This window comes from Chrysemys picta, chromosome 12 (assembly GCF_011386835.1).
Source record: "Chrysemys picta bellii isolate R12L10 chromosome 12, ASM1138683v2, whole genome shotgun sequence".
Taxonomy (NCBI): domain Eukaryota; kingdom Metazoa; phylum Chordata; order Testudines; family Emydidae; genus Chrysemys; species Chrysemys picta.
The window spans coordinates 936,880-963,842 of record NC_088802.1 but is presented as its reverse complement, the minus strand read 5'-3'; the positions used below and the strand labels follow the sequence as shown (position 1 = coordinate 963,842).

Below are 26,963 nucleotides of genomic sequence, written 5' to 3'. Positions count from 1 at the left end.
CAGAGCTACCGGCTTCGGGCAGCCCCCCTGCCTCCGGACCCTGTGCCCCCAGGCGGGCACTTCCCCTCCCGGGCTCCGGCGGCGCAGGGTCCGGAGGCACGGGGGCTGCCCGAAGCCGGTAGCGCTGGGGCAGCCCGGCTCTTAGAGCCTAAGAGGAGCAGAGCCTCCAGCTGCGGGGGCTCTGCTCCTCTTCGGCTCTGTGTAACTTATACAGTGTAAGTTACGCAGAGCCGCCGGAGCCCCGGAGGGGAAGTGCCCGGCTGGGGGCGCAGGGTCCGGAGGCATAGGGGCTGCCCAAAGCCCGAGCGCTACCAGCTTCACGGTTTGCTGGGCAGCCTCCAGACCCTGCGCCCCCGGCTGGGCGCTTCCCCTCCCAGGCTCCAGCTGCGCTGGGGAAGCGCCGGCCGGGGGCGCAGGGTCTGGGGGCTGCCCGGCAAACCGTGAAGCTGGTAGCACTGGGGCAGCCCTTTCCCCGTGGCTGGGAGTGGGAGGGAGGAGGGGGCGGAGTTAGGGTGGGGGAAGGGGCGGAGTTGGGGCGGGGCTAGGGGTGGGGAAATGGGCGGGGCCATGGCCCGTGGAGGGTCCTCTTTTTTTATTTATGAGATATGGTAACCCTACGAGACGCGCCAGGCTGACGTGATGGCCACGAGGAAGGCTACCTTCCAGGAAAGGTGAGACCATGAGCATGTGGCCAGGGGTTCGAACGGGGGCCCCGTGAGGTGGGATAGCACCAAGTTTAGATCCCACTGAGTGACAGGGCTCTAGCATACGGAAAGGACCGGTCTAGCCCCTTGAGGAAACGCCTGGTCATGGCATGGGAGAAAACCGAGCAGCCCTGGACTGACGGATGGAACGCCAAAATAGCCACCAGGTGCACTCTGACGGAGGAAAGCACCAGGCCCTGAGTTCTAAGGTGAAGAAGGTACTGGAGGATAAGTTGGAGCGGGGCAGACAATGGGGAACCCCCCCCCCCCCGCTCGCTCGCCCACCTGGACCACTTTGTCAGGTAGGCTCGGCTTGTGGATGGCCTCCTACTTTCGAGGAGGACACGCCTGACCCCCTCTGAACACCCTCTCTCCTCCGCATCTAGCCATTGATCAGCCACGCTGTCAGATGGAGGGTGGCCAGATTGGGGTGGAGGCGGTGGCTCCGGTCCTGGGAGAGTAGATCCGGGCGGAGCGGCAACGGCCAGGGAGGGGCCACGAATAAGCTTAGGAGGGTCCCGTACCAATGCTGTCGGCACCAAGCTGGGGCGATTAGGACACGTGCCTTGTCAGCTTTCACTTTCTCCAGGACCTTGGCAACGAGGGGAAACGGGGGAAAGGCGGAGAGGAGTTGACCCGACCATGACAGGAAGAAGGCGTCGGAGATTGTGTTCCCCCTCCATCCCCGGAACAGAACGTGTGGCAATAGCGGTTCTGCTGGGTCGCAAACAGGTCTACTTGGGGAGCGCCTCATGCTCGGAAGAGCCGGAGTGTGATCTCTGAGCGGAGCGACCACTCGTGTTGGGAGGAGAAAACCCTACTCAAGCGATCGGCCTGGGTGTTGTTGATGCCTGGCAGGTGGAAAGCCTTCGGGGAGATGTCGTGGGCTATACAGAACTCCCAAAGGCTGAGGGCTTCCAGGCCAAGGGCCGAGGACCTCGTCCCGCCTTACCTGTTGATGTAAAACATCACGGCGGTGTTGTCCGTGAGTACTCTGACCACCTTGCCGCACAGCTGTGAGCTGAACGACCCGCAGGCTAAGTGTATTGCCCTGAGTTCCCTGACGTTTATGTGAAGGGACAGCTCCACGGCTGACCACATCCCTTGGGTCTGCGAGTTCCCTATGTGGGCCCCGCAGCCCAGGTCCGATGCACTGGATACTAGGTCTAGTGACGGGGTCGGGTCCTGGAAGGGAACTCCCTGGAGCATATTGGCCAGGCAGGACCACCATTGTAGCATGGCGATCACCCGCGCCGGTACTGAGAGGACCTTGTCCAGTTTGTCCCGGGCCTGGGAGAACTCTGAGGCCAACCAGAGTTGGAGGGGCCTCACCCAAATCCTGGCGTGGCGGACCATATATGTGCACGCTGCCATGTGACCCAGGAGCTGCAGGCATGCCCTGGCCGTGGTGACGGGGAACTCCGTGACCGAGGCTATAAGCCCCTTCAGGGTCTGGAACCTGTCCAGGAGAAGGGAGGCTGTGGCCTTGGAGGCATCCAGGAGAGCGCCTATGGATTCTATGCACTGCACCGGAACCAATGTCGACTTGGCCTCGTTCCCTAGCAGGCCTAGGCTGGTACACGTAGCCAAGAGCAGGTCCATGTGGTTCTGTACCTGGGGCCGCGAACTGCCCTTGAGCAGCCAGTCATCGAGGTAGGGGAATATCTGTACCCCTCGGCGACTGAGGTAGGCCACCACCACTGCCATACACTTTGTAAATACCCTGGGCGTGGTGGACAGGCCGAACAGGAGGACCGTAAATTGGTAGTGGTCCTGTCCTACTAGGAAACGGAGGCAGCGTCTGTGCCCCTCGAATATATGGCTATGGAAGTATGTGTCCTGAAGGTCCAGGGCCGCATACCAATCGCCAGGGTCCAGAGTGCGTATGATACATGCCAGAGAGACCATGTGGAACCGGCATTTTGCCATGAACTGATTGAGGTCTCGCAGATCCAGGATGGGCCTGAGCCCCCTTTCGCCTTGGGGATCTGGAAGTAACGGGAGTAAAACCCTTTCCCCCGGAACTCCCACGGAACCTTCTCCACAGCTCCCAAGCTGAGGAGCCGACCCACTTCCTGCTGTAGCAAGGGTAAATGCGATGGATCCCCCTTGCCGTCCGAGGGAGGGGGGTGGGAGGGCGGGGGTGAGACAAATTGTAGTGTGTAACCTTGGGAAATGGTGTTGAGGACCCATTGATCTAATGTTATTCGGGACCATTCCTGCAAGGAACGCAAGCAGTTGCTGAAACCCAACATTATTGGTGGGAGGGTTCTCTCGGGGGTCCCCGGGGTACCCTCCCGCAACCAGTCAAAACCGCCTCTTGCCCTGCTGCTTGCCCCTGCAGAGCCCAGGCTGCGGGGCAGAGCAAGACTGCCTCTGAGGTCGCCTTTTTTGAGTTTTGGACCTCGTATAGGCGGGCTCATATCTCGGCTGGGGCACAAGGACAGAAGCTTGCATCTTAGGCTTTTCCTTGGGCGGGACGTAAGGGGTTTGAAGGGTAGTACATGTGATCTTGTCCTCCCGTGCTGGGGGGGGTGGAGGGGGTGGTACAAGGCTCTGCATGTCGGCCGGTGCCCCGGGATCCACCCCTTGATCAGACTCCTCTTGCGGTGCTGAGGAGCCGCGACCCGCCGAGACATCCCTCGGAGGTCTGGATAGTGTGGCTGACGGAGCCTCCGATGCCCCTGCTATCGACCGAGGGCCTTGCTGGGTGTGCACGGGGGGCCAGGGGGTCCTCTGGCACCACTGGCTCAGCCATGGGTACTCTTGCCATTGACTGTGCTGCGGCACCAGCGGCACCAGCTGGTCGGGCTGGCCTGGCTGGGTTATAGGGGGCTGCGTGTGGGACGAGGTCGGGGTTGCCAACCATCTGTCAGTGCCGTGCAAGCGGTGAGTGCGGTGGTGCCAAGCACGACGCCTGCCACGGGACTGGGACTCCAATGTCGACGAACGGTGCTGCCTCGAGCTGCTACTCATCGAGACACTTCGACGCCTGGATGCGCGGCGACGCAAAGCTGGCGATCCCCTCCGGGAGTCGTGGACTTGGTGCCTCGATGCATGAGAGTCGGAGCGCAACCGGCGACGGCATCTGTGCCAGGAGCGGCTCCTATAGCTCCTACGAGAGTGGAGCGTCTATGGCGTCAGCGCCTGTCCCACCGATACTCTGTACTCGGTGTGAAGCGGTGCCTGGAACTCCACTCCGACGGCACCCGACCAGACAGCCTGGAGGGTGACAAGAGCGGAGGCTGGGGGCTGTGTCCTGTTAGGACATTGGGCGAGGAATGGGCCCGACAGCGATCCCCTGACCGGGATCTGCGTCAGGTCAGTGTCGACTGATGAGATCCCAGCAGCGGCTTGCCCCTAGAGTGGGGTCTGGGTGCCAGCGGTGCCCCGGGCACCTGCAGGGCCTCCGGTGTTGAAGGCATGCAGACTTCAGCCGGAGAGGTCTGAGTTGATGCAACCGGGCTGCTCCGCTCGACCTGAGTAGGAGCTCTAGAGCCCGTGGGGGAACCGGGGCTGTCCGACATGGGTCTAGCCTCACCCCGCGCCTTCTCGCAATGCTTCTGAGATGACAAAGCCTTCCTCTGCTTTTTCGACGGGGAGCAGTGCCAGCCAGCGGAAGGTGCTGGGGGATTGCCGTGCACTGAAAACGAAGTGCCTGGTGCTGATTCTGCTCGGCGCACTGGGGTTGGAGCCAGTGCTGACTCCATGAGAAGGGCCTGAAGTCTAATGTCTCTCTCTTTCTTTGTCCTGGGTTTGAAGGACCTGCAGATTTTACAGTGGTCGCTGATATGGGATTCGCCCAAGCAGCGGAGGCATGCCTACAAGACTCGCATGATTTAAACCCTGGGGCCCGGGGCATGCCCTGGCCCGAATGCTAACTAATCTAGAACTTTTAACAAACTAACCGAATCAGGTCCTACTGAACGACGACGAGATTTGGGACAAGCTGCAGCAAACCTCGAGCAAGTAGTTCCGATGCACTGTCAATGACGGCAAGAAGGAACTGAGGGTGGGGGGAGCGCGCAACTCCCCTTATAGCACGCTACAGAGGCACCACTCCAGGGGTCACAGCAGCGCTCCCCCTACAGGTACTGCTGAGGGAAAAACTTCCGGCACCAGTGCACGTGGCGAGCACTCACACCTACTGTGGAATACACCTGAGCAACACATCTCGAAGAAGAATCCTCCAAACAGGCTGAGGAGAGAGAGTGTAAAACCCAACACCTTCGTTTATTGTGTCCACATGAAAATTGACAAGAGATTTACAATGCTACTATTTAAAAACGTTTTAAAAACCTTAAGCAAAAAATTTTTTTACATCCGTCACACACAAAATCAACCCATTTGGAAGCAGAATCAGCACCAGCTTAGGCTTTGTCTACACAAACGTGCACCAGATCAGTTAAGGGACACTGATTCTGGTAGAAGAGGTGACTTTTTTTGGTATTGCTTAAGTCACTTGGGAATCAGTTTAAATTAAAAAACAAACAAACAAAACCCCACCTCTTACAGCACAGGAAGTGTGTCCACACAGGGATTTAACTAGCCCACTTTAAACTCACACCTTTATGGTTACACCAGTGCAAATCGCAATGTAGACAAGGCCTTACACTGGAGTGACCAGTGCCCTGACAGCAGGATTTATCCCATTACAAAGAAAGCTGCAGCAGCAAAAATAATAATATCTTAATCACCTCAGAAACAGAAAACGGGCTAAGTTACAATCAAAGCAAACAGCACGGTACATGCTCTGTACTGCACTATGCTAACAATTCAGTCCAGCCAACCCTTGTTCTTTTTACTATACAAACAAGTTCCTCACAGATTCAAGTTTTAATTTTTTCAAAACCAAGATAGTGCTGTAGAAATCAAACAATAAGCGACCCCAATAATCTCAGCCAAACTACAGCCATGGAGATTTCAAGTGTTAAATGAAAGCTGTATTTGCTGGGCGTTTAGCTCGGGTACAATCGAGGCAAAGGGCTTTAAGCAGAAGGCGGAAGGTGCTGATGAGCTGTTGCATTCCCAGGAGCCCAATCTGCTCCGGTCTCTCTCCTCGGTCTGGGATTCCCCCAGCAGGGGCCGACGGGCTCCGTTACGCTGCAGAATGAGACAGGGACAGTCAGCGCTGGGTCGGGGTGAGCAGACACAGCAGTGCCAGGCACGGTACTGGGCCCACCTGGCACTCAGATAAAGCTCTGACTGGCGCCACACCCCGCACCGAGGGGGAGGAGACCGTGAAGCCGTTCACCGTCCCACTGAGCTACAGCAATCACTGCTCCCGGCCGCCAGCGCAGCATCTGTGACACATCCCGGCCCCTTCCCCTAGAGCCAGGGACACCCCGACCCCCTCCCGGAGTCCCTGCGGCCTGGAACCCCTCCCTGCAGATGGGAGATGCAGACCTGCCCCCGCACTCAGCACCCCCACTGCAGGGAGATCAGGGGCAGGGCTCCCCACGGCTGGCTGGTCAGAGGGGCAGGGCCTGGGGGACTCTGGGCAGGGATCTCCCCCCCGGCTGGTCTCCCCCTCACTTACCCTTGACACAGGTGTCCGATCCCTGGTTGCTTCCTGGGAAGGAGGAGAAGGAGAAGGAGACGGGGGGTGTTAGCGTCTCTGGCCCCGATTCCTGCCCAGCCCCTTGTGTCGACGTTTACCCTGCTGCAAGGGGGGGTGACGCTGCCCCAGCCGAGTGGCTGCACTTTGCCCTGGGGCGAGGGATGGCGCAGGGCGAGCCAGCGGGAGTTAGGGCTGGTCACTGCTCCCCGGGGCTAAGATCCCTGAGCCACCCCACCACTGGGGTCTTGGACATACGGGGGTGGGACTCTCAGAAGCACCTTAGTGACTCAGGAGCCCAAACCCCATTGAAATCAGTGGGGCTGAGGCTCCTACACCCCCGCTCAGTGTACAACACGTCCCATCGGCGCCAAACCCAGCTCCCAGCCACAGTGGAGGGGTGCGGGGTAGGCAGTTAGACACAGGCCAGATGCCACCAGGGCCACATCTGGCCAGAGGGACCCTGGGGTGCGTTAACACGTCCTGTGCCTCCCCCCGAGGCCTCAGCGAGAGCAGCACGTCCCCTGGGCTAGCGTCACCCGCATGTCACATACCGGAGCTGGCGGAGCCGTCGTGAGCTGTGAGGGAGAAGGAAGCTGAGGTCAGTGTCTGGCGGAACGCAGGGTCCCTGTTCTCCCCGCCCCACACGCGTTATACACGTACACGCCCCAGTGACTGACCCAGGTGCTGCTGTTCTGCTGTTGTGCCCAGACACCACGGTGATGGGCGTCCTACACAGAGCACCCAGGGTCACTGGCCAGGACTGTCACTGGCCCGTCCCGCTGCTGCAGCTCCCCAGCCTCCGAGAGGCCATGGGGGGCGAGGGGAGGTCTCCGGGTACTGGCCCCAGGCTGCCACGTACCGGGTCACACAGCGACAGGGATGGGGGGGCGGGGAGGGCTCAGCACTTACCTGCAGCCGCTTTGTAGCCGTCTCTCTTCTTCCCTGCAGAGACAAGGCAGATTGCAGTGAGTGTGGCTGCTCCCGGGGCAGGAACCGGCTCTGATCTGTGCCCATGGCCCAGAACCCAGGGGCCCGGCCCATCCCCGGGGCAGGGTGACAGGCTCTGTATGAACCGTTTTCCTCCCTGGGTTTCAGGCTGGTGGCTCCGGCCCAGCTAGAACCAGAGTTTTGGGGGCCTGGGGCAAAGGCCCCCCACCATTCCAAGGGTGATCCTGCCCCACACTGATCCTGCCTCGGGGGCCTGGCTCCCCACTCTGGGCCCTGTGACCTGGCGCACGGGGTCACAGCACAGACTCAGGTGTGGGGCTGTGACTCCATGTGCCAGCTCAGCACCACCCAACTTCTGTGGCTTGGGGGGCCCAGAGCAAACTGCCCCTTTGTTCCCCATATGGCAGCTCTGGGCCCAGCAGCAGAGCGGGGCAGCCACACAGCACTGATGCCGGGGGCTGTCGGGGTGGGTGCAGGGGCCCAGCCAGTCCAGAGCAGGTCAGCACTCTCCCAGCCCAGGCACTAGGGTGATGGGCATGTCACCATTGCCTGGCACAGACAGCGCATCGGCGCCCCACCTGGCACTTACTGAGGAAGACAACGGCTCCAGCGATGGCAGCGACCAGCACGAGAACCCCAATAACGATACCCACGATCAGCATCACGTTGGGCTTGAGCCCTGAAACGGGAACAGACCAGTGAGCAAGGAAACCTCAAACTCTCTTCCCCTGTTACAGGGGTGAGTCACCGCACTGGTGTCCCGTGTCTCCCCCCGGAAATCCCCCCCATTATAGGGGTCAATCACCCACCCTCCATTAGTGCCCCATAACCCCGCCGCAAACTCTCTCCTCCCATCGCAAGGCCAGTCCCCCCTTACCCCAGGGCACTCTCAGATCCTGCGCCAGGCTGGGGTGCTCCACGCAGCAGGTATAATCGGTCTCACTGCTGGGGTCGATCTCGATGGTGGCCCGGGTCTGGTAGGTCCCGTCCCCGCTGGGAAGCACCCCCCACTGGAGCGTCTCCTGCGGCACGGCCACCCCCTTCTTCAGCCACACGACGGCCACGCTCCGCGGGTAGAAGCCGTGGACCCGGCAGGAGAGGGTGGTGAGCCCCTCCCGGCTCGGCCGGTCGCTCACGTGCACCCGCGGTGGCTCTGGGGGGAGGGAGACACGGAGTTAGAGGGAACTCCCTGAGCTGGAGCCCCCGGGGCCGCAGCAGCCGAGGGGGCTGGAACCCCTGTGGGAGGCACCGGCTCAGCCCCCTGCACTGGGAGACCCGACAGGTGAGTCCCTCACCGCCCCTATCAGCCCAGTGACCACAGACTGCTCTCCCTTCCAGCCGGAGCCGGCAGCGCCCTGACCCTGGCCATGCACCGCAGGGGACAGCACTGCCCCGTCCCTGGCCAGAGGGACGGGACCTGGTGCAGCCGCGCTCTCACGTCTGATTCGGATACACGTGGCCCATAGCCAGGGCACAGACACCCCGAGGGGCTCTGCTCAGCTGGGTGAGTCTGAGCAGGGCACGACGGGACGTGACAGGGAGACGAACGGCGGCTCCTGCAACAACGCTGGGGCCTTGCCCAATGTGGGGACAGAAACATCCTGCCAGGGACAACGCTCAGCATGATGGACGTGGGGGAGCGATCTCTGCAGTGGGGATACACCCCGTTCAGTGACCCCCGGGGTCTGACGTGCCCCCCTCACCTCTCCTCTGCAGCGTCTCCTTCCCATACTCCAGGTACTTCCCCAGCCACTCGATGCAGGTCCCCTCCAGGTAGGCCTTCCACTGCTGAGTGTTGATCCTGTCAGCATCCCACTTCCGTTTGGTGATCTGAGCCCCGACATCTGCCGCCACCCAGGTCTCCTGGTCCTTATCGAAGCTGATGAAGTCGCGCCCATCATACGCATCCTGGTAAAACCCCCCGATGGAGCCATCACCCCGGAGCTCACAGCCGTACATCGCTTGGATAGTGTGAAATCCTGAAACACATGGAGCCGGGGCCCAGGGCTGGGTCATGATTTGAGCCACAGGGAGCAGCTACTGCTAGAGATTCTCTAACACCCCCAGCCGCCCTGTGATGGGGGCACCAGCCCTGAGACCCTCTGCTGGAAGCCTCCTGGGCCTACCACCCCCTGCCCCAGGAAAAGAGCAGTAGAGGTGAGTCCTCCAAGCTGCCTAGAGAAGCTGCAGGGAGCAGCCAATCAGGGACCAGCAGGATCATTAAAAAAAGGAGCCCCTGGGCAGAGGAGTTCAGTTGCTGGCTGGAGCCAGAGGAGCAAGGACGGGGCTCCTGGCTGGCTGCAGGGCTGGGCAGATCAGGGCTGGCTAGAGCCAGGCTGCAGGGAAAGTCCTGGGGCTGTGGCGAAGTGGCCCAGGGAAATGCAGTAGCAGACAGTTAAAGGAAAGCAGCAGGTGGCTGCTACTTGTAGGGTTCCTGAGTCGGGACCTGGAATAGTGGGTGGGGGGCCTGGGTCACTCCTCTCAGTCTCAGGGGATGGCTAAAACTCTGAGGAAGGAGCCCAGAGGGTGCTGAAAACCCAGAAGAGTCACTAATTGTTAAGCTTTGTTATCCCCCCTGCCCCCCGAAGGCAGCTGAACTATAAGCAGTGGCTGAGCTGGGGCCCCAGGGAGGAAGCCGTGGGGGGCACTGCTCCACACCAGAGCAGGGGACAATACCTGAATGAGCCCAGGAGGGACTGTAAGCAGGGTACAGTGCTAGGCCCTGTTGGACGGTGTACCCCAGAAGGGGTCTATTTTCCGTGTGATTCACACACAGACTGAGACTCGGACAGGGGGTGAGTCACTGACAACCTGCGCAAGAAGGTTAACTGCTGGCAGGGGTTGCCGCAAATCAATGCATAGTTGGAAAAAGCATGCACACACCTGGCCAGCAGGGGCGCTCATGAGAGGTGAGTGGGCCCCACTGCACCCCCCTACTGCGAGCTGTCTGCAGCCTGGCCATCCTGGGGTCCCCTCAGCCCACCAGAGCTCTCACAGCCCCACATGTACCCACCAGTTGGTGGCGGGGGGTTCCCAGTGCAGGGGGGGCTCTGGCTGTGGCAGAGGAAAGCCCCCCCCCCCCCACTGGCATTGCTCCCATCCCTTGTCCCCTCACGCTGTGCTCATTGCTCCTCTGACCAGCCCAATGCCCCACCTGCTCTGGGGGCCAGTCCCCCCATCCCCTGCTCTTTGGAGGGAGCCCAACACACTTTGGCTGCAGCCAGAGGGGTTGTCAGGGGAGCCCCCCATGGGGAGAGGGAACAGGGCCCCCACCCTTAACCCTGCTCTGGCTGGAGCAACCGCACATGGTCCCTCTGCCCCTGCCCCGTTCACACTGACCCCATCCAGCAGCGCCCCCACCCCACAAGTGCCCGATGTTCCCATTATCCACTTGTTCCAGTTTCTAGAGCACAGCTCCAGGTGCTCTCCAGCGCTCTGGGGCGTGACCATGACCCAGGGTCACACAGGAGCAAACTCCGGTGGTTTTGCTCCTTTTCAGACTGGCTGCTGTCTCCCACTGCTCCCAGGGCTGGAGCCGCAGAACGCCCTGTGCTAAGATGGCTCCCATTTCCCTACAGCCGGGCAGACAGCAGAGATGCTGCCCTTGGCTAAGGTGGCCCCACGTGCCAGGGTTTGCCGGGAACCCAAAGCAGGGCTGTCCTTGGTACATGGCTGTACCCTAGGCTGTCAGGAGAGGAGGAACATGGGGGAAGGAAAGAGAAGCTGGGGGCAGGGAGGGCGACTGGCTCAGCAAACGGAAGCAGGAAGCCGTTGGTGCAGTGAGGGTTATGAGAACAGCCCATCCCGGGTCCCAGAAACCCTCACACGCCCCCATCCCACACAGAGAAAACCACAGTGTAGAGGGGCTGCATGTACACCAATGACAGGCAAGTTGGGGGAGAGGCCCAGCCGGGGATACTGAAAAGGGCCCAATGCCCAGGGAGAGCTGAGCCCTCCCCCACGAATCAGGCCCCTGTACAGTGTCCAGCCAGCCCCCCACCCCCACAGGTCACTGTGGGGGGTTCAGGCCAAGCCAGTAACAGCAGTTCAGTGCCTGCTGGGGGGGGGGGGGAGGGGGGGGGAAGCGACCCCAGTAAACGTCCCCGCAGCCGGCACTGGCCTGAGCTCAGCGCAGGTTGGACACAATTAACCCCCATCTGCACACGAACCCCAAAAGCTGCACAGGCTGCCTGGGTTCCCCCACAACACGGCACATCTCACAGCCCTGGGGCCATGGCAGCAGGGGGATGAACTAGCTAGAACGGCCCCCTCTCTCCCCCTCCAGGCACTGGGGGTCCCCTCCTCGCTTTCCTCCCCAGGCTCTCCCCACCCCCCGGGGCTCTCCTCCTGACCATGCCCTCCTGCCTTTTGGTGTCTGCTCCCCGTTGATTCCCACTGATATAAAATTATTCTACTTAACTGCCAGGGGGCAAATTTGTCACATACACACGGGAGAAAGTAGAAGGGAGATACATGCTGCATCAGATATGGATAGTCTTAACTCAGGAAGTTCCTTCGAGAGGAAATGTAGCCAAACTCCAAACCTGCAGACAATGGAACTTTCTGTGCCTGCGTCCTGTAGATACCTAACTGCTTGGTTTGCAAAATAACAAGGAGGAGGGGGCAAGTAGATAACAATAGTCACAAGAGGGGCAGATACATGTAACTTGCTAATTATGTATGGTAATGATGGCAAATTTTGGCCAATCATAGAGCAATGGATTATCATAGTCAACTGCATATAATGCTTTGGTGTAAGTGTTTTCTTTGTTCTTGCTGACTTATGAGCTCGAACCCAATTGCAATTGAAATAAACGGATCGCCCGTCCCGGGGCTCCTTGCTTGACTAGCTGTATCCGTCTCTCCTTATTCCTCAGCTGGAACAGACAGGAATTTCTACCACACCACCCAGGAGAGTCTCTCCTCCAGCCCCTGCCCTGCACTGCCCCCCAGCTCTGGGTTCCCCCCTCGATGCCCTCCTGGCCCTGCACCCTATGTACCCCCTCTGCCACCCTACAACAGCCCCTTCCACCAGCCTGCTTCTGCAACTGCTCCCTCTGCCCCCATCTCCCCAGCCCCCTCCATCCCCTGCCTGCTCTGTCACAGACAGCATCAGCACCAGCCTCCTCTGCACCTTCTGTGTCTTCCCCACCCCAGCTCCCTCGGTCCCCCCAACCCAGCTCCCCTCAACACACTGCCATCCTGGGTCATCCCCCCGCCCCCCACCCTCCCCCCCACTAAGTTGGGAGCAGAGTCTCCTGCCCTGCAAGGCAACAGCCTGAGCTGGGGCTGGCTGAGCATGGCATGGCCGGGATACGGAGGCAGCTGGGGGCAGGGACAGCTCAGCGCAGACAGGACACAGAGAGGCACAGAATTAATGGATGAGGACGCTGGAACCAGACCCGCTTGGAGAGGGTCTGGCCAACTACCCACAGAGCCGGCCTGCAGAGACAGCTTCCCGCATGGCCCAGGACACCGGCCCCTGTGAGCCAAGAGTTGGGAATGAGGCTGTAGGTATTACAGAAATAAACGGTGAATTCCTGCTATAGAGGAACCAGCAAGCAGAGAAATGCTCCAAACAGGGGGGTCGGGTCGCAGACCCTGTGACTCAGAGAAAGGAAATGGTTACTCTGCCAGGACACGTTTTCCTCTTTACACTCCCAGCTACACGGGCACAGCCCCGTACCCCAGGGGATTCCCACAGCAAGGAGCCACCAGGGAGGGTCCGACAGAACAACAGCCGGGGTGCTCAGGTCAGTGATGAGCTGCTAAAAAATTAACAACCAGTTCCCTCCTCCTCACCCCACGAGGGGGTCGTGGTCCGCCCCCGCCCCTGGGACTCCTGCCCCATCCAACCCCCCCACGTTCCTTCATGCCCCCCCGGGACCTCTGCCCCATCCAACCACCCCTTCTCTCTGTCCCCGACTGCTGCTTGAACCCCTGCCCCTGACTGCCCCCCGCCACCCCATCCAACCCCTGCTTCTTCCTGACTGGCCCCCCAGGACCCTTGCCCCATTCAATGCCCCTGTTCCCTGCCCTCTGACCGCCCCGATCCCTATCCACCCATCCCCACCCCTCTGAACTCCCCTGCCCTTTATCCAACACCCCCTCCCTGTTCCCTGCCCCCATACAGCACTGGAGGCCGGGCCGGGGGCACCGGGCTAGGCCGGGGCCGCTCGGCTGGGGGTACCCGGCCGGAGTCGGAGTCATGCTGCCCAGCCAGCCGGAGTCGGGGCCGGGGACCAGAGCCGGGCCGTGCTGCCCGGCCAGGACCTGAGGCAGAGCCAGGGCGCCCAGCTGGAGCCAGGCCAAGCTGCTGGGGAGCCACCGAAGCCAGGGCCGGGGCACGCGCTGCCCGGCCGGGACCGAAGCCAGGGCCAGGGCCAGGGCACCTGGCCGAGGTTGGAGTCGGGCAAGCGGCGAGAGCCACGCTGCACCACCAGAGCTGGAGCCGGGACTGGGCCACACCGCTCAGCAGGAGCCGGAGCAGGGGCCGCACCGCCGGGGACGAGGAGCCCTCCTCGCTTCTCTCTCTCCCCCTCACCTGCGCAAAGCCACCCTTCTCAGCCCTCCCAGGCTTCCCGCATTCAGGGGAGGAAGCAGAGTTGAGTTGGGACCGGGCGCGGGGCGCTGCTGGAGCTTTGCAGGTTGTTAAATTTAAAAGCCCTTTTAGAACTGCGCGGGACAACCAGTTCTAAAAGGGCTGGGTCCTGGGGCGAGTCAAGAACTGCCCCAACAAACTCTATTCTTTGCACAGGAAAAAGTGTTGACTTCTGCATGTTTAATCAGCAGACCCAAAGCCTGGAAGATGGATTGTATGAAGTCAATGTCGGGCTTCACCTGCGCTCGGGACCAACCTGATTAGCCAATCATCGAGATAGAGTCCATGTTATTCTATTTCTCAGAAAGGCCCCTACTACTGCCATACACTTGGTGAAGACTCTCGGGGCAGACGATAGACCAAATGGCAGGGCCAGGAATTGGTAATGGGTTTGGTTTACCACAAATCTTGGACACCTTCTGTGGCCTTGGAAAATTGATATGTAGAATATGCATCTTTCAAGCCGAGGGCGGCTACCAACCCCTGGATCCAGCCACAGGACGATGGAGGCCAAGGAGACCATGCGGAACTTCCACTTTCTGAGAGAGCAGTTGAGCCGGTGCAGGTCTAGGATTGGTCTGAGACCTCCCCTGGCTTTGGAGACGAGGAAGTAATGGGAATAGAGCCCCTTTCCCATTAGTAGGTGCAGAACCTCTCCCACGGCTCCCATCCGAAGTAGGGATTGTAGCTCCTGCTCCAACCGACGCTTGTGAGAAGGGTCCCTTAAGATGGACGGGGAGGGTGGGAGGGAAGGTGGGGTAGACAAAATTTGGAGGCTATTCCCGGTTTCCACTGTGTTTAGGACCCAGCGCTCCGAGGTAAATGTGTTTCCAGGCACTGAGGAACAGGACGGTTGGAAGATACAGGGGTGACTGGATCCTGGTGTGGAGGGACTGGTATGTTGTCCTCGAGCGCCTCGTCAAAATGAGAGCTTCGAGGTGCCGAAAATGAGGAGGAGCCGACTGGGATGGCCCCGGGGAGGAGGAGGGTGGAGGGGGCCTGCGCCCAAACCCCTTGTTCAGTCTCCCCCGCTGGTGGTGTCTGGGCGTTTGAGAACAGCATCGCCCGTATTGCTGGGGCCTACAGCGCCTTCTAGCTCGTGCGGGCACGTGCAGGCCCAGGGATTTCAGCGCTGCCTTAGCACCTGTCTCCTCTGAACAGAGCGAGGAACCTTCGAATGGGAGGTCCTGGGTCGTCTGCTGCACGTCCCGGGGAAATCCCGAAGATTGTAACCACGAGCTCCTGCGCATGGTGACAGCCGTGGGCACTGACCTGCCCGCAGAACCCGCGACATCCAGGGCTGCCTGCAGGGAGGCCCAGGCCACTGCTCTCCCTTCCTGCACAAGGGCAGGGAACTCCGGCCGGGCGCCCTGGGGGAGCAGGTCCTTCCATTTCTGCATCGCTTCCCACCTGTTAAAATCAGAGCAACCCAGCCAGGCATGCCGGGTCGCTACGCGGAGCTGCAATCCCCCCGGCGAGGGGGTTTCCTCCCGAACAAGGCCAACTTTTGGGGATCCTTTGCGTTTGCTGTGGCCCCCGTTTGACCTTGATGGTCCCTTTCATCGACAGATGCCACCACTAAGGACTCGGGGGGGGGGGGGGTGAGAATAAAAATTCTCAGTCCTTGGCAGGTACAAAATACTCCTGCTCCATTCGCTAAGGAGGGAGGGAGGCTGGATTCTGCCAGAGCCTCACTGGGCTCCGTGATCACTTCACGTAGGGGGCGAGCGACTCCGGAGGGGCCTGCTGCCGCCCAGCCATCCGGGAAGGCCTGAGCGATTCTTTCACCACATCCCCCTAGACGCCCAAATTTGAGCCACTCACTTCGATAAGTCCTGGTGGGCTTTGTGCTCATCCTGTGTATGTGTGGGGGGTACCTCTGGCGAAGAGGAGAAGGTGGGTAAAGCCGGTACGGTCTCTGCTCTCTCCTCTGAGTGGGGAACCTGCTTCAGTTGCTTGGTACTGGGACAGGCACCGGGATTCGGGGCTGGTGTCTCAGTGAGGTACCGGAGGGGCTCTACTCTCTGAGGCCACTGAGTAAGAGCGCATGGAGCCGGTGCCCTGAGCCGGGGGAAACCCCTGCGGGTTCCAGAAAGGCCCCTGCATGGCTGTCGGCCCCCCTGGTCCCAGTGTTCGGGGCCCCATCACACTAGATGTCCTTGCTGTGTAAAATGGCCACCGAGAACAGCGTGGATGGTCCTGACGGTGTGAATAATAGGTCCCCACGTCCAACTCCGAGGAAGAGGAGGAGCGAGGAGACCATGGCAGTGCCGACACTCCCGGTGCCATGGGGACACCCCGGGCGAAGTGACCAGAGTGGGTTTCCCCTGGAAAGCGGGCTCGGTGCCGTTCTATGGCCGGGTGAGGGCTCTTTGCCACCCAATGATGCTGGCGATGCCGAGTCCTGGACGTCCAGGGACCCTGGTACCGGCAGCGTCAGCAGGTCCCTAGCTGCCGCGTTCGCCCCCGGGGTAGATGGTACCACAAAGTGTCTGGTACTCTGCCTGCAGGAGGGCGGTGCGTCCCTTGGCAAGGTACACGGGGCCGGCTTGGGTGTCTTTAGCGGTGGGTGCAGCGGTGCTGGCGAGGAACTCGCACTGTCCCGGTCTCCTTGCCTGGCCCCTTTCGGTACCAGGGAGCAGCTCTTGACTCGGTGCCTGCGGTGCCTGTCCTGGGGCACCGGCGAAGACGGGCGGTGCCACAAGCCCCGACTGGCGGGAGGTGCGCGCCGCACCGACGCGGAGCTGCTCGGTGCCAAGTCCGATCTCGGCTCCAACGCCGGCCTCAATCCTGCCTCCATCAGGAGAACTTTGGGTCCCGCCGCCCGATCTGTCTGGGTGGGGGTTTCAATTCCCTGCAGATCTGACAGCGACTCTTCCTGTGAGCTGCCCCCAAGACCTGAGACAACTCAAGTGCGGGTCGCTCGTTGGCAGGGATTTGCTGCAGGAAGAGCAGGGCTTGAAGCCCGGTGAGCGAGGCGTGCCCCGGCCCGGGGAGTGCACAGCCTGTCCAGCCACTGGAGAGGTGTCCAAGTACTCGCACTACTAAAACCGACGTCCAACTAACGACATACACGATGAAACCAGAGAAAACCACTAGTAAAACTGGCTGAAGCGAGGAGGGAAGTTCCAGCAGCCACCACGGGTGGTAAGAAGGAACTGAAGGACGTGGGCTTTGCAGAGCCTCTATACTCGCGCTGTGAGCGCGCGGCACCAGGGGGTACCAGAGCCGACCTGACGGGTATCACTAGGGGAACAAATTCCAGCCGCGGTGCCCGGGCGCGCACACACCTACGTCAGAATGGACGTGTGCAGCACACCTTGAAGAACGTGCAGGCGAATCCTTAAGGGATAAGGCCGCAAGTTCCTACACCCCTGGGTGGAGGGGAGGGCAACCAGGGGAGGGGAGGGCTACGAGGGAGGCCTCCTTGCCAGAGAGGAAATTCTGGAATGTCGTCCCAAGGGGCTCAAAGGGGCCCTGAGTCAGGGTGAGAAGGTCCCATGCCGGCGCTCAACTAGCCCGAGGAGGATGAAGCAGGGATGCAGCTGGGAGGAAACGCTGGATACCCCAGTACAGAGACCCTCTGCCTGCCCGGGGAGAGCAGCCACTCGATGGGACACTGAGACTCCCAAGCCCCGGGTCCGACCCCCTGTAGGAATTCCCAGGGCTGCATTGGAGCCGGCGAAGAAGCAGAGAAGCTCCGTCTCCCGCAGCACGGCTGGGACAGCCCCCGGTTCTAGATCAGGCAGATCCTGTGGGAAGTTTCCTGGATGCCAGCGAAGAGGAGATGACGCCACATGAGCATCACACGAGGCCGCTCAAAGGCCAGGCTGTCAGTATGGTGTGTGCTGGCTCTGGGGAACAGAGCAGTCCCTGGGACAGCAGATTCTGTTCTAAAGGGGGACAATGGGGTCAGACTGAGCCACGCTGGGATCGGGGAACCAGGGCCCCCTTGGCCAAGAGGGAGCTGCTGACATCGCCGGTGCCCTCCCCCTCCAGATCCCCTGGAGAGACAGGACATGGGACGAGGGGAGCTCCTGGGTCCTGGAGTCCTGTCCCTGCCGTCACAGGCAGTCCCGCCATGATCCCATTCATAAACTGATCACCGTTAGCTCTGGGTCGCTGCGGGCAGGCGTACAGGGGCCGACTGACCACCCCAGGAGATGCCCTCTGTGCCTCTAGCCCTGGGACCCTCTTTCAGCTGGGAACGGAGGGGCCCCTGCAGCTTGGGTGAGAGGCAAACGGGTCTCTCAGTGAGACTGGAAATTCCCTTGCTAGGAACAGGAGCACGTCTGGGTGCAGGATCCCCGGCGCCTGAGCCAGCTCGTCCCTGTGTCGCTCGTCACGTCTCATTCCTCGACCACGCCGAGCTCGGACACGCTGGGGGCTTCGCTCCACACAGGACATCAGAGGGTCGGCTTCCTCCTGCTGGGGTGACGACCTCGCCCTGCCCTGTTCGCTGACACAGGGCACGGCACTGGGGTCGGGTCGGAGCAGGAAGAGAAAGCTGCTCACCCTGGGGACAGGGCCGGATCCGCAGCCAATCACCCTGCACTGCATCCAGGTTATGCCAGGTTCCCTCCCCTGCTCCATACTGAGCTCACCTCCACGCGAGCGCCCCCCCATCCCCCAGGCTGGCACTGCCCGTAGCACTCTCCTGCCCGGCCCGGCTACGGGAAACGACAGGCGCTGAGCCCCCATCCAAGAGGTGCTGCGGCTCCGGGGAAGCCGGACTCTCCTGGTCGGACGCAACGAGGTGTGAGCCGGCAGGGACAGCAGGAACGACTGGAGAGCTCTCGTGTGCACTCACTGCAGTGTGTCCACACACAACACACCCCAGCAGTGACACCGGGGCAGGCTGAGACTTCCCGCAGGCTGCTGGACGTCCTGAGCAAAGCAGGGAATTGTCCCATCTCTCCGGAGCAATAACCCCTGAGAGACTGTGGGTCACTCCCACGCCCAGGTGAGCTCTCCGCGGGGTGGGGCCCAGGCGTCTCTCTTCCCGGCGCAGAACGAACCCACGGTCCCAGGATCCGGAGTGCCTGGGACATTTGTCTGGGTTTCTCTGGCTGGAGCGTCGCTGAGGATGGCTAGAGGTGACCCCTTCCTGTCTGAGGGCAGCGACCCTGACAACGAACCCGTGGCAGGTCCCCTGGGGCTGCGGCGAGGCCGACGGGCGAGGAGCTGAACCGGACGCGCTGGGATGCAGAGGTGACACAGAGCTCTGTGGTGATGCTGACGAGGGGGGGGTGGGGAGAGCTGCATCTCTCAGCTCCATGGAGCACAGACAGGCCCTTTGCTGATCATTGCCAGGGTGGGACTTAAACGTCTGTCTTGAATCGGGGCTGCCTGGGGCTCTCCCGTAGATGTTTCACACGGAGCACGGCCCTATTGCCCCGATTTCTCCTGGAGCAGGGACAGGATGGAGTACACGCCCTGTCCCCTCTCTGGGGCTGGTCCTACGGCCCCGTCTGCAGGAGATGGGGGACAGCCGCCTGCATCCCCCCCTCCCGAGGAACCTTGGGAGAGGGAGAAGGGGCCAATCTGGGCAGAGCCAGTGCCCACGCTCTCTGGACAGCGCAGAACTCGCCTGGTGCGGTGATCAGAGAACAAAGATCCGCACACAGGAGAAGACGACCCCGTGTGCTGCTCCGTCCCCGTCTGCTCTGGCGGCGAGTCACACGGTGTCTGGGACCAGAGGCTGCCCTGTGGGTGTCCCCCCGGATCAGCCACCTCTGGGTGTCGACACTTTCCCTGCAGTGACCGGGATCGTCTCACCTGCTGCACGGCTGGTCTGGACGCTGGGAACGACGGCCTGGGTCTGGAGCAGGATTTACAGCCCCTCTGCAGCCTTGGCAGGAGCCAGGGGCGTCTTTGCCTTGTCTGAGGAGTCGCCCGATGCAGTGTTGGGAGGGGAGTGCGGGTCGCTACGGCCTGGCCAGCTGCCTTTGGCACCCAGCTGCCCACGCCGACAGGTAACCGCCCTGCAGCCCTGGCCCCTGCTGAGCCCCGCAGGGCGTCCAGAGGGGAGTCAGACGGACGGCTGCTGCCAGGGGAGTCGTTCTGAGCCCCCAGACCCAAGCATGGGCTGTATGTGAGAGGGCCAGATCCACACAGGCCGGCCGGTCCTGCTGGGCAGAGCGCGGGACGCAGCAGGACTCTGAGGGACGCGGGAGCTGCCTCGCGGTGTCTCCAGAGCGCCGTGTCCATCCTCCTGGTCAGGGGCCGTAGGATTTCAGTCTCCCTGCACAGGCCCTGCCGTGTCCTGAGCTAGGGGCGTCCGTGCTCCATTGACCTCAGGAGAGGAAATGAACTCTGGCTCTGGCTGGTTCTTAGCCCCCTGCTCCGTCTCTCGGGGGCGCACCCGCTCCTCCTGGATCCCGTCTGTCGAGGCCGCGCTGAGAGGAAGACGAGGTGGGTTTGGGAACCTCGGGGGTAACACTGCTGAGCGGGGTCACTGCTGTTCTGACCTGGCTCCGCGGGCGGTCGCTCTGAACTGGACACCGCCCGCTCACACGTGGCTTCGAAGAATCCCGCTGGAGGAGTTTCCTGCTCTCCCTCTCCTGTGGCCCCTGCTCCGAATCCGAGCGCTGTCCCTCCTCCCGGGGACACTGCAGGCTCCTGCACCTGCCAGACCTGGATTCCTGCTTCCTTCCCTCAGCGCCGCCCTCCCTGGAGAACCGGCAGCAGCAGACTGAACCGGACCGAGCTGCCGGACCCTGTGCCGGGGTTTAGCTCCCCGGAGCGGCTCTGCGTTTCCTGTGGCCTCGGGGAGGAGGAGGAGGCTGACGGCCGTGGGGACTGGGCCGCCTGCCCCGTGGATGCTCCCAGCGCAGTCTGAGGGTGACAGGGACGTCTCTCGCCAGCAGGGCTCAGAGGATGCCCTAAGAGGGGGAGGGTCCACCGGTCCCTGGGCCTGACCCCACTGTTCCCCCAGCACTGAGTTCCTGGCCTCTGTCCCCGGAGCAGGAGGCTCTGACCGAGTCTGCACAGTGCAGGCCACCCCGGGGAAAGGTCGCTACGGCGGGTCCGGGTCTATGATAGAAAATCCCAGGGTTCAACCCTCCTCCGACCCCTGTGCTGGACAGAGACTGGCAGGGACAAAAACCTCCCAAAGGTATCGGGCTCCAGCAGGGGAGGGAAATGCCCTGGGCCTGAGAGCAGGAGGGGAAGCCCTGGGAACACGTCTGACGAGGGCGAGGGGACGAGGTGCCCGGCCTGCAGGTTTGCTGCTCCAGACTCAGGAGAGGGGCTCTGTGATGCTCCCGGCCGGCCGAGCAGCTGGCACAGAACATGCAGAGACCCCCAGCCAGGTGCCCAAGGGGGGAGGGGGGAGTCAGGAAGCCCCACCCATTCCTCTTCTCCCCCTCACGCTCTCCACAGGGATGAGCTGGGGGGGGGCACCGACGGGGTCTCGGAGGGACCAGGCCTGTGGCTCCCCCGTGTGGGTGGGGCCCAGACCCAGCTAGAAAGGCAAACGCCGTCCTGCTCTGCAGCGGCACCTGGGGACCGTCCTGCAGCACTGGGGGCACAGCGGGAACCTGGGGCTCCTCCGGGCAGCGACTGGCAGGTCCGGCTCTGCCTGGGAGCTTCAGCCCCTGGGGACGGAGCCGGGGACGCGCAGACGGAAGGAAATTGTGGTGTAAAATCCCAGGCTCCTGAAGCCGATCTCACGAGGGATCTGGGCCTGACGAAGGACGTCTGAACACTCGGGGCTGGTGACGCTGATCTCCAGCCTCCCTCCCAGCCCCCAGGAACCATCCCCCTGGGGAACTGCCTCCCTGCAGGGCCCCTGCCCCAAATACACACCCACCTCTGCCCCCCCACAGGCCCTGCTCTAGCCCAGGTCCCTTCCCTGGGGTGTCCCGGCCAGGAGGCGCCTCCCAAGGCCCCACGGGGCTCTGCCCTAGGTGGGGGGGGGGGAGGGGGCAGCGCAGGGGGAGGCAGCAGGGCCAGGACCCCCCAGGGTGGGGAGCTTAAAGCTCAGTGCTGGGAGCTGTTCCCGGGATGGGGGGTGTGAGTGGGGAGACAGTGTCCCCCAGCACCCCCTTAGCGAGGGGCCTGGGACTGGAGAATGGGGAGCGGGAGGGCGGATGGGGGGACAGGAGAAAGCAGAGCCCCCCCCGCACCATATAGCAGCAGCAGGCGGTGAAGGCCACCCCTGCCCCTGCAGCCCCGATTGCTAAGGGGGGGGGGGGGGGCAGAGAGAAGAGCTGGCCTCATTCCCCCCCCCACCCCGATTGCTGGGGGGGGGGCAGATACACGCTGGGGCCTCTCCCCCTGCAGAGCCCTGTCTGCCTAGCGAGCTGACAGGGACACCCCTCTGCGTCCTGTCCCCACCCCCCTTGAGCAGCAGGGCTGGCACCAGGCCCAAGAGCACCCTGTGGGGCAGGTGCTGCAGGACCAGAGCCCGAGCTCCGGGACGCCTGGGTGCACACGAGAGGTGCCTGCCGGGGGGGAGTAAGGGGCTGCCTGCACTGAGCGTCACGGCTGGGGCTGCAGCCCCCTTGTTCAGCACCAGGGATTATCGCCTCTGCCTCACGCTCAGTCTCGCTCACTGGCCCCATGGTGCCGCCCCACTGCTAACGGCGGGGGTAGATCTGTATGTGGGAGACACCAACGGGGACCCTGCCACCCCCAGTTGTGGAGCAGGGGGCTGTGGGAGGGGGTAGGAGGGAACTGGGGGGGGGGGGGAGCACAGCACTGTGGGAGGGAGTAGCAGGGAATGGGGGGGGCAGAGGGCTGTGGGAGGGGGTAGGAGGGAAGGGGGGGGAAGCAGAGAGCTGTGGGAGGGGCTAGGAGGGAACGGGGGGGGAAGCAGAGGGCTGTGGGAGGGGGTAGGAAGGAACGGGGGGGGGGCAGAGGGCTGTGGGAGGGGGTAGGAGGGAATCTGGGGCGGGAGCAAAGGGCTGTGGGAGGGGGAAGGAGGGAAATAAGGGGGGGGGAGCACAGGGCTGTGGGAGGGGGGTAGGAAGGAACCGGGGGGGGGGGGCAGAGGGATGTGGGAGGAGGTAGGAGGGAATCTGGGGGGAGCAAATGGCTGTGGGAGGAGGTAGGAGGGAAGGGGGGGGGAGCACAGCACTGTGGGAGGGAGTAGCAGGGAATGGGGGGGGCAGAGGGCTGTGGGAGGGGGTAGGAGGGAACCGGGAGGGAGGATAGCGGGGGGGGGGGGGGGGAAGCAGGGGTAAGTAGGAAGCTGCAGTGTCACCACACTGACACCCCACCAACACTGCCCCCCATTGCGTCCATCCCCTTCCTTCCACGGGAACCCGGTGTTCACATCGAGCACTGGGACATTAACCCCCCCGTGGGTCCCCCCCCCAACATCCCCAGCCCCCACCCTGCTGTGAATCCCTCTGCCCCCCCCCCAATTCACACCAACTCCCCCTTCCGCGGGTCCCCCTCCGCCACACCGACCCCCCAGCCTCCCCCTGCTGCGAGTCCCTGTGCCCCCCCCAATTCACACCCTCTCTGCTCCCCACACCGACCCCCCCCCTGCTGTGAGCCCCTCTGCCCCCCCCGCAGCGCGAGCCCCGTGTCCGGTCCGGGCAGTGACCGGGCCCCGCACTCACCCCCGGTCTGGTTGTAGCGCCCGCGCAGCGTGTTCAGGTCCGCTCGGTACGTGGCCTGTGTGCCCTGGGAGATCTGCGCCTGCCGCTTCCAGTACTCCGGCCCCTCGCTCCGCGCCATCCACTCCGCGCGTGGCTCCGCGCTCCCCCGCTCGCTGTCGTAGTGATCGATGAGCTGATCGTCCACATACCCGACTGTGATGAACTCGGGCAGCCCCGGGCTGGGCTCCGACACCGCCGTGTAGAAATAGCGCAGCGAGTGCAGGCCTGGGCCTGGGTCTGCGGGGAGACGGGGGGGTCAGAGCCGGCCCCGGGACTCGGGAGCGGCCACGGGGGGGGGAGGCGGGACACACAGCAGCGAGGGGGCGGGGGGGGACGGAGAGCAGGGGGTGGGGAGGGGGGCTGGACACTCCCCTGGGCGGGGCCCATCGCCGCGGGACCAAGGGGGCGGGGGCGGGACTGGCTGCGGGAGGAGGAAGGTGGAGGACGGGCGGAGGGGGAGGGGCAGGACACTCCCCTGGGAGGAGGGGGCAGCAGGAGAGTGTGAAGAAGGAAAGGGGTCCAGGAAGGGGGCGGGGAGGGGCGAGGGGGGTCAGGGCAGGAGGGGGGCATGAGGGGGAGGGGAGCAGAGATAGGAGTGGGGGGGGACAGAACTGCAGGGGGGGGAGCAGGGCGGCAGGGAGGGAGGAAGGGGAGGTTAGGGGGGAGGTCAGCACAATGCCCAGGAGCCACCCCCAGGGGAGATGGGGCAGGAGAAGGGCGGGGGAGGGGCACCCAGAGCTTGGCAGGGCTGCGGGGGGGGGGGGGCAATGCTGGAGGGACCCATAAGGAGCAGGAAGGGAGCAGGGCTGCAGGGGGTGTGAGGAGGGGGATGTGCTCAATGGGGGGAAAGGGCTGGTGGGAGGAGGATGAGGAGGGCAGCCAAGAGGAGCCCCCAGGGGAGGGTGCAGCAGGACAAAGGCAGGCAGGGGGAGATGCAGGAGCTGAAGCTTGGGGGGTGGGGGCTCTGCAGGAGGGGATCTCTCCAAGCTGCAGGGGGGAGCCAGGGCCCCGGCTGTGCACACAATTGATCATTGATTCACGCTGTAGCTGCCCCCCGGGTCCCCTGTAGGGATTGGGCCCCTGTTGCGCCAGGCACTGCCTGAGCCCTGCCCCATGGAGCTCACAGGGTGATGCCCCATCCCTGTGCCGGGTTCTCCCCACAGGCTGGGTCGGGGGGGGGGGGGGGGGAGAGGGAAGGCTGCAGGTCCCAGACAAAGGGCCTGGTGCTGCAGAGACTGAACCCCCAAATCCCTTCATCCCTGTGAGTGTCCCCCCCTCCCACCATCAGACACTGCCCAGGGGAGTTACACGGCTGGGGATCAGGCTGATGCAGCTTGTTTGGTCCTCCCCCCGTAACGTTACACACTGTGTCTGCAGGATCGGGGTCTTGTTCGCTAGTTAGACCAGAGCCCCCCTGCGCTGGGCGCTGGACACGCACCAGGGACAGCCCTGCCCTGGCTTAGCTCTGTCTGGTCTCTCCCAGCTCAGACATAACCAGAGACAGGCTCCCCCTTTTCTTCCCCTCCGCTCCCCCGGCTGCTGATCGCCGCGTCCCCCCGTCAGCGCCAGCCACTTTCCCTCTCGGCCCTTCGTTCAGAGCCCAGGGGCCCGATCCAGCGAGCAGGGCTGCTGCTGCTCCTCCTCTCTGGCCGACTAGTTATCCAATCAGTGGAGCAGGAGGAATGGCCCCCCCGTCTCCCACCTCCTCGACGAGGGCTCCAACCACATACCAAAGGCCACACTGGGTCAGACCAAAGGTCCATCTAGCCCAGTGTCCTGTCTTCCGACAGTGGCCAGTGCCAGGTGCCCCAGAGGAAATGAACAGAACAGGGAATCATCAAGTGATCCATCCCCTGTCGCCCATTCCCAGCTTCTGGCAAACAGAGGTTAGGGACACTATCCCTGCCCATCCTGGATAACAGCCATTGATGGACCCGTCCTCCAGGAACTGATCTAGTTCTTTTTTTGACTTCTCTTATAGTCTTGGCCTTCACAACATCCTCTGGCAAGGAGTTCCACATGTTGACTGTGTTCTGTGAAGAAATACTTAAACCTGCTGCCTATTAATTTCATTTAGTGAGCCCTAGTTCTTGTGTTATGAGAAGGAGTAAATAACACTTGATTTTCTCCACACCCGTCATGATGTTATAGACCTCTATCATATTCCCCCTTTGTCATCTCTTTTCTAGGCTGAAAAGTGCCAGTCTTATTAACCTCTCCTCATACAGTAGCTATTCCAGACCCCTAATCATTTTTGTTCCCCTTTTGTGGAACTTTTTTCCAATTCCAATACACCTCTACCCAGCTATAACGTTGTCCTTGGGAGCCAAAAAAATCTTACCGCATTATAGGTGAAACTTGTATCGAACTTGCTTTGATCTGCTGGAGTGCACAGCCCCCCCCTCACCCCGAGCACTGCTTTACCACGTTATATCAAATTAGTGTTATATCAAGGTAGAGGTGTATATCTTTTTTGAGATGGGGCGACCACATCTGCACACAGTATTCAAGATGTAAGCGTGCCATGGATTTACATAGAATCAATAGGATATTTTCTGTCTTGTTATCTATCTCCTTAATGATTCCCAACATTGTTCGCTTTTTTGACTACCGCTGCACACTGAGTGGATGTTTTCAAAGAACTATCCACAATGACTCCAAGATCTCTTTCTTGAGTGGTAACAGCTAATTTAGACCCCATCATTATATGTATAGTTGTGAGGATGTTTTCCAGCATGCATTACTTTGCATTTATCAATATTAAATTTCATCTGCCATTTTGTTGCCCAGTCACCCAGTTTTGTGAGACCCCTTTGTAACTCTTCGCAGTCTGCTTTGGACTTGACTTAACTATCTTGAGTAGTTTTGTATTGTCACGGAGTATTGGGGGACTCAGGGCCCTGCACCCCCAGCTTCCTGCGATTCACCATGACTCTCAGCCAGCCAGTAAAGCAGAAGGTTTATTTGGATGACAGGAATACAGTCCAAGAAAGGTCTTGCAGGCACAGACAACAGGACCCCCTCAGTTAAGTCCAGCTTGGGGTCCCAGGGCATGCCAGCCCACCCCCCTTGGGGAGTCAGAGCCATCTCTGCCTCCCAGCCATCTCTCCAGCCTCCTTCCAGCACTCTCCTTTTAGCCACCCCTCCCACAGACTTTGTTCAGTTTCCCGGGCCCCGGAGTCACCTGACCTCCAACCCCTCTGGGTTCTCATGTTACAAGCTCAGGTATGTTCCCTTGGGCCGACTCCCATCCCCCGATGCAGACCATCCTAGTCACACTCCCCTGTCAGCATTCACACACCCCAGCAAGAACAGTCCCAGTTCGTCACATGTATCATCTGCAAATTTTGCCACCTCACTGTTTACTCCTTTTTTCAGATCATTTATGAATATGTTGAATAGGACTGGGCCCAGTACAGACCCCTGAGGGACACCACTATTTACCTCCCTCCATTCTGAAAACTGACCATTTATTCCTACCCTTTGTTTCCTCTTTTAACCAGTTACCAATCCATGAGAGGACCTTCTCCTCTTATCTC

General features: G+C 61.7%; 1 protein-coding gene across 6 annotated transcripts in view; it reads right to left on the bottom strand.

Annotated features, from left to right (window-relative positions):
- Positions 1–4,918: 4,918 nt before the first annotated feature.
- LOC101954178 (H-2 class I histocompatibility antigen, Q9 alpha chain-like) overlaps positions 4,919–26,963 on the bottom strand; it is a 65,382-nt gene continuing 43,337 nt past the window's right edge. For 2 of the 6 annotated variants that reach the window (XM_065563973.1, XM_065563975.1), the window contains exons 2-9: positions 23,386–23,661; positions 8,916–9,191; positions 8,090–8,365; positions 7,802–7,891; positions 7,174–7,206; positions 6,816–6,839; positions 6,244–6,276; positions 4,919–5,807 (exon numbers count right to left, since the gene is read on the bottom strand). In XM_065563973.1, the coding sequence (XP_065420045.1) occupies positions 5,803–5,807; positions 6,244–6,276; positions 6,816–6,839; positions 7,174–7,206; positions 7,802–7,891; positions 8,090–8,365; positions 8,916–9,191; positions 23,386–23,661 (1,013 nt within the window). In that variant the 3' untranslated portion in view covers positions 4,919–5,802. The remainder of the gene's footprint in view (positions 5,808–6,243; positions 6,277–6,815; positions 6,840–7,173; positions 7,207–7,801; positions 7,892–8,089; positions 8,366–8,915; positions 9,192–23,385; positions 23,662–26,963) is intronic. The other 4 variants (XM_065563978.1, XM_065563976.1, XM_065563977.1 and 1 more) reach the window with 4 other exon arrangements.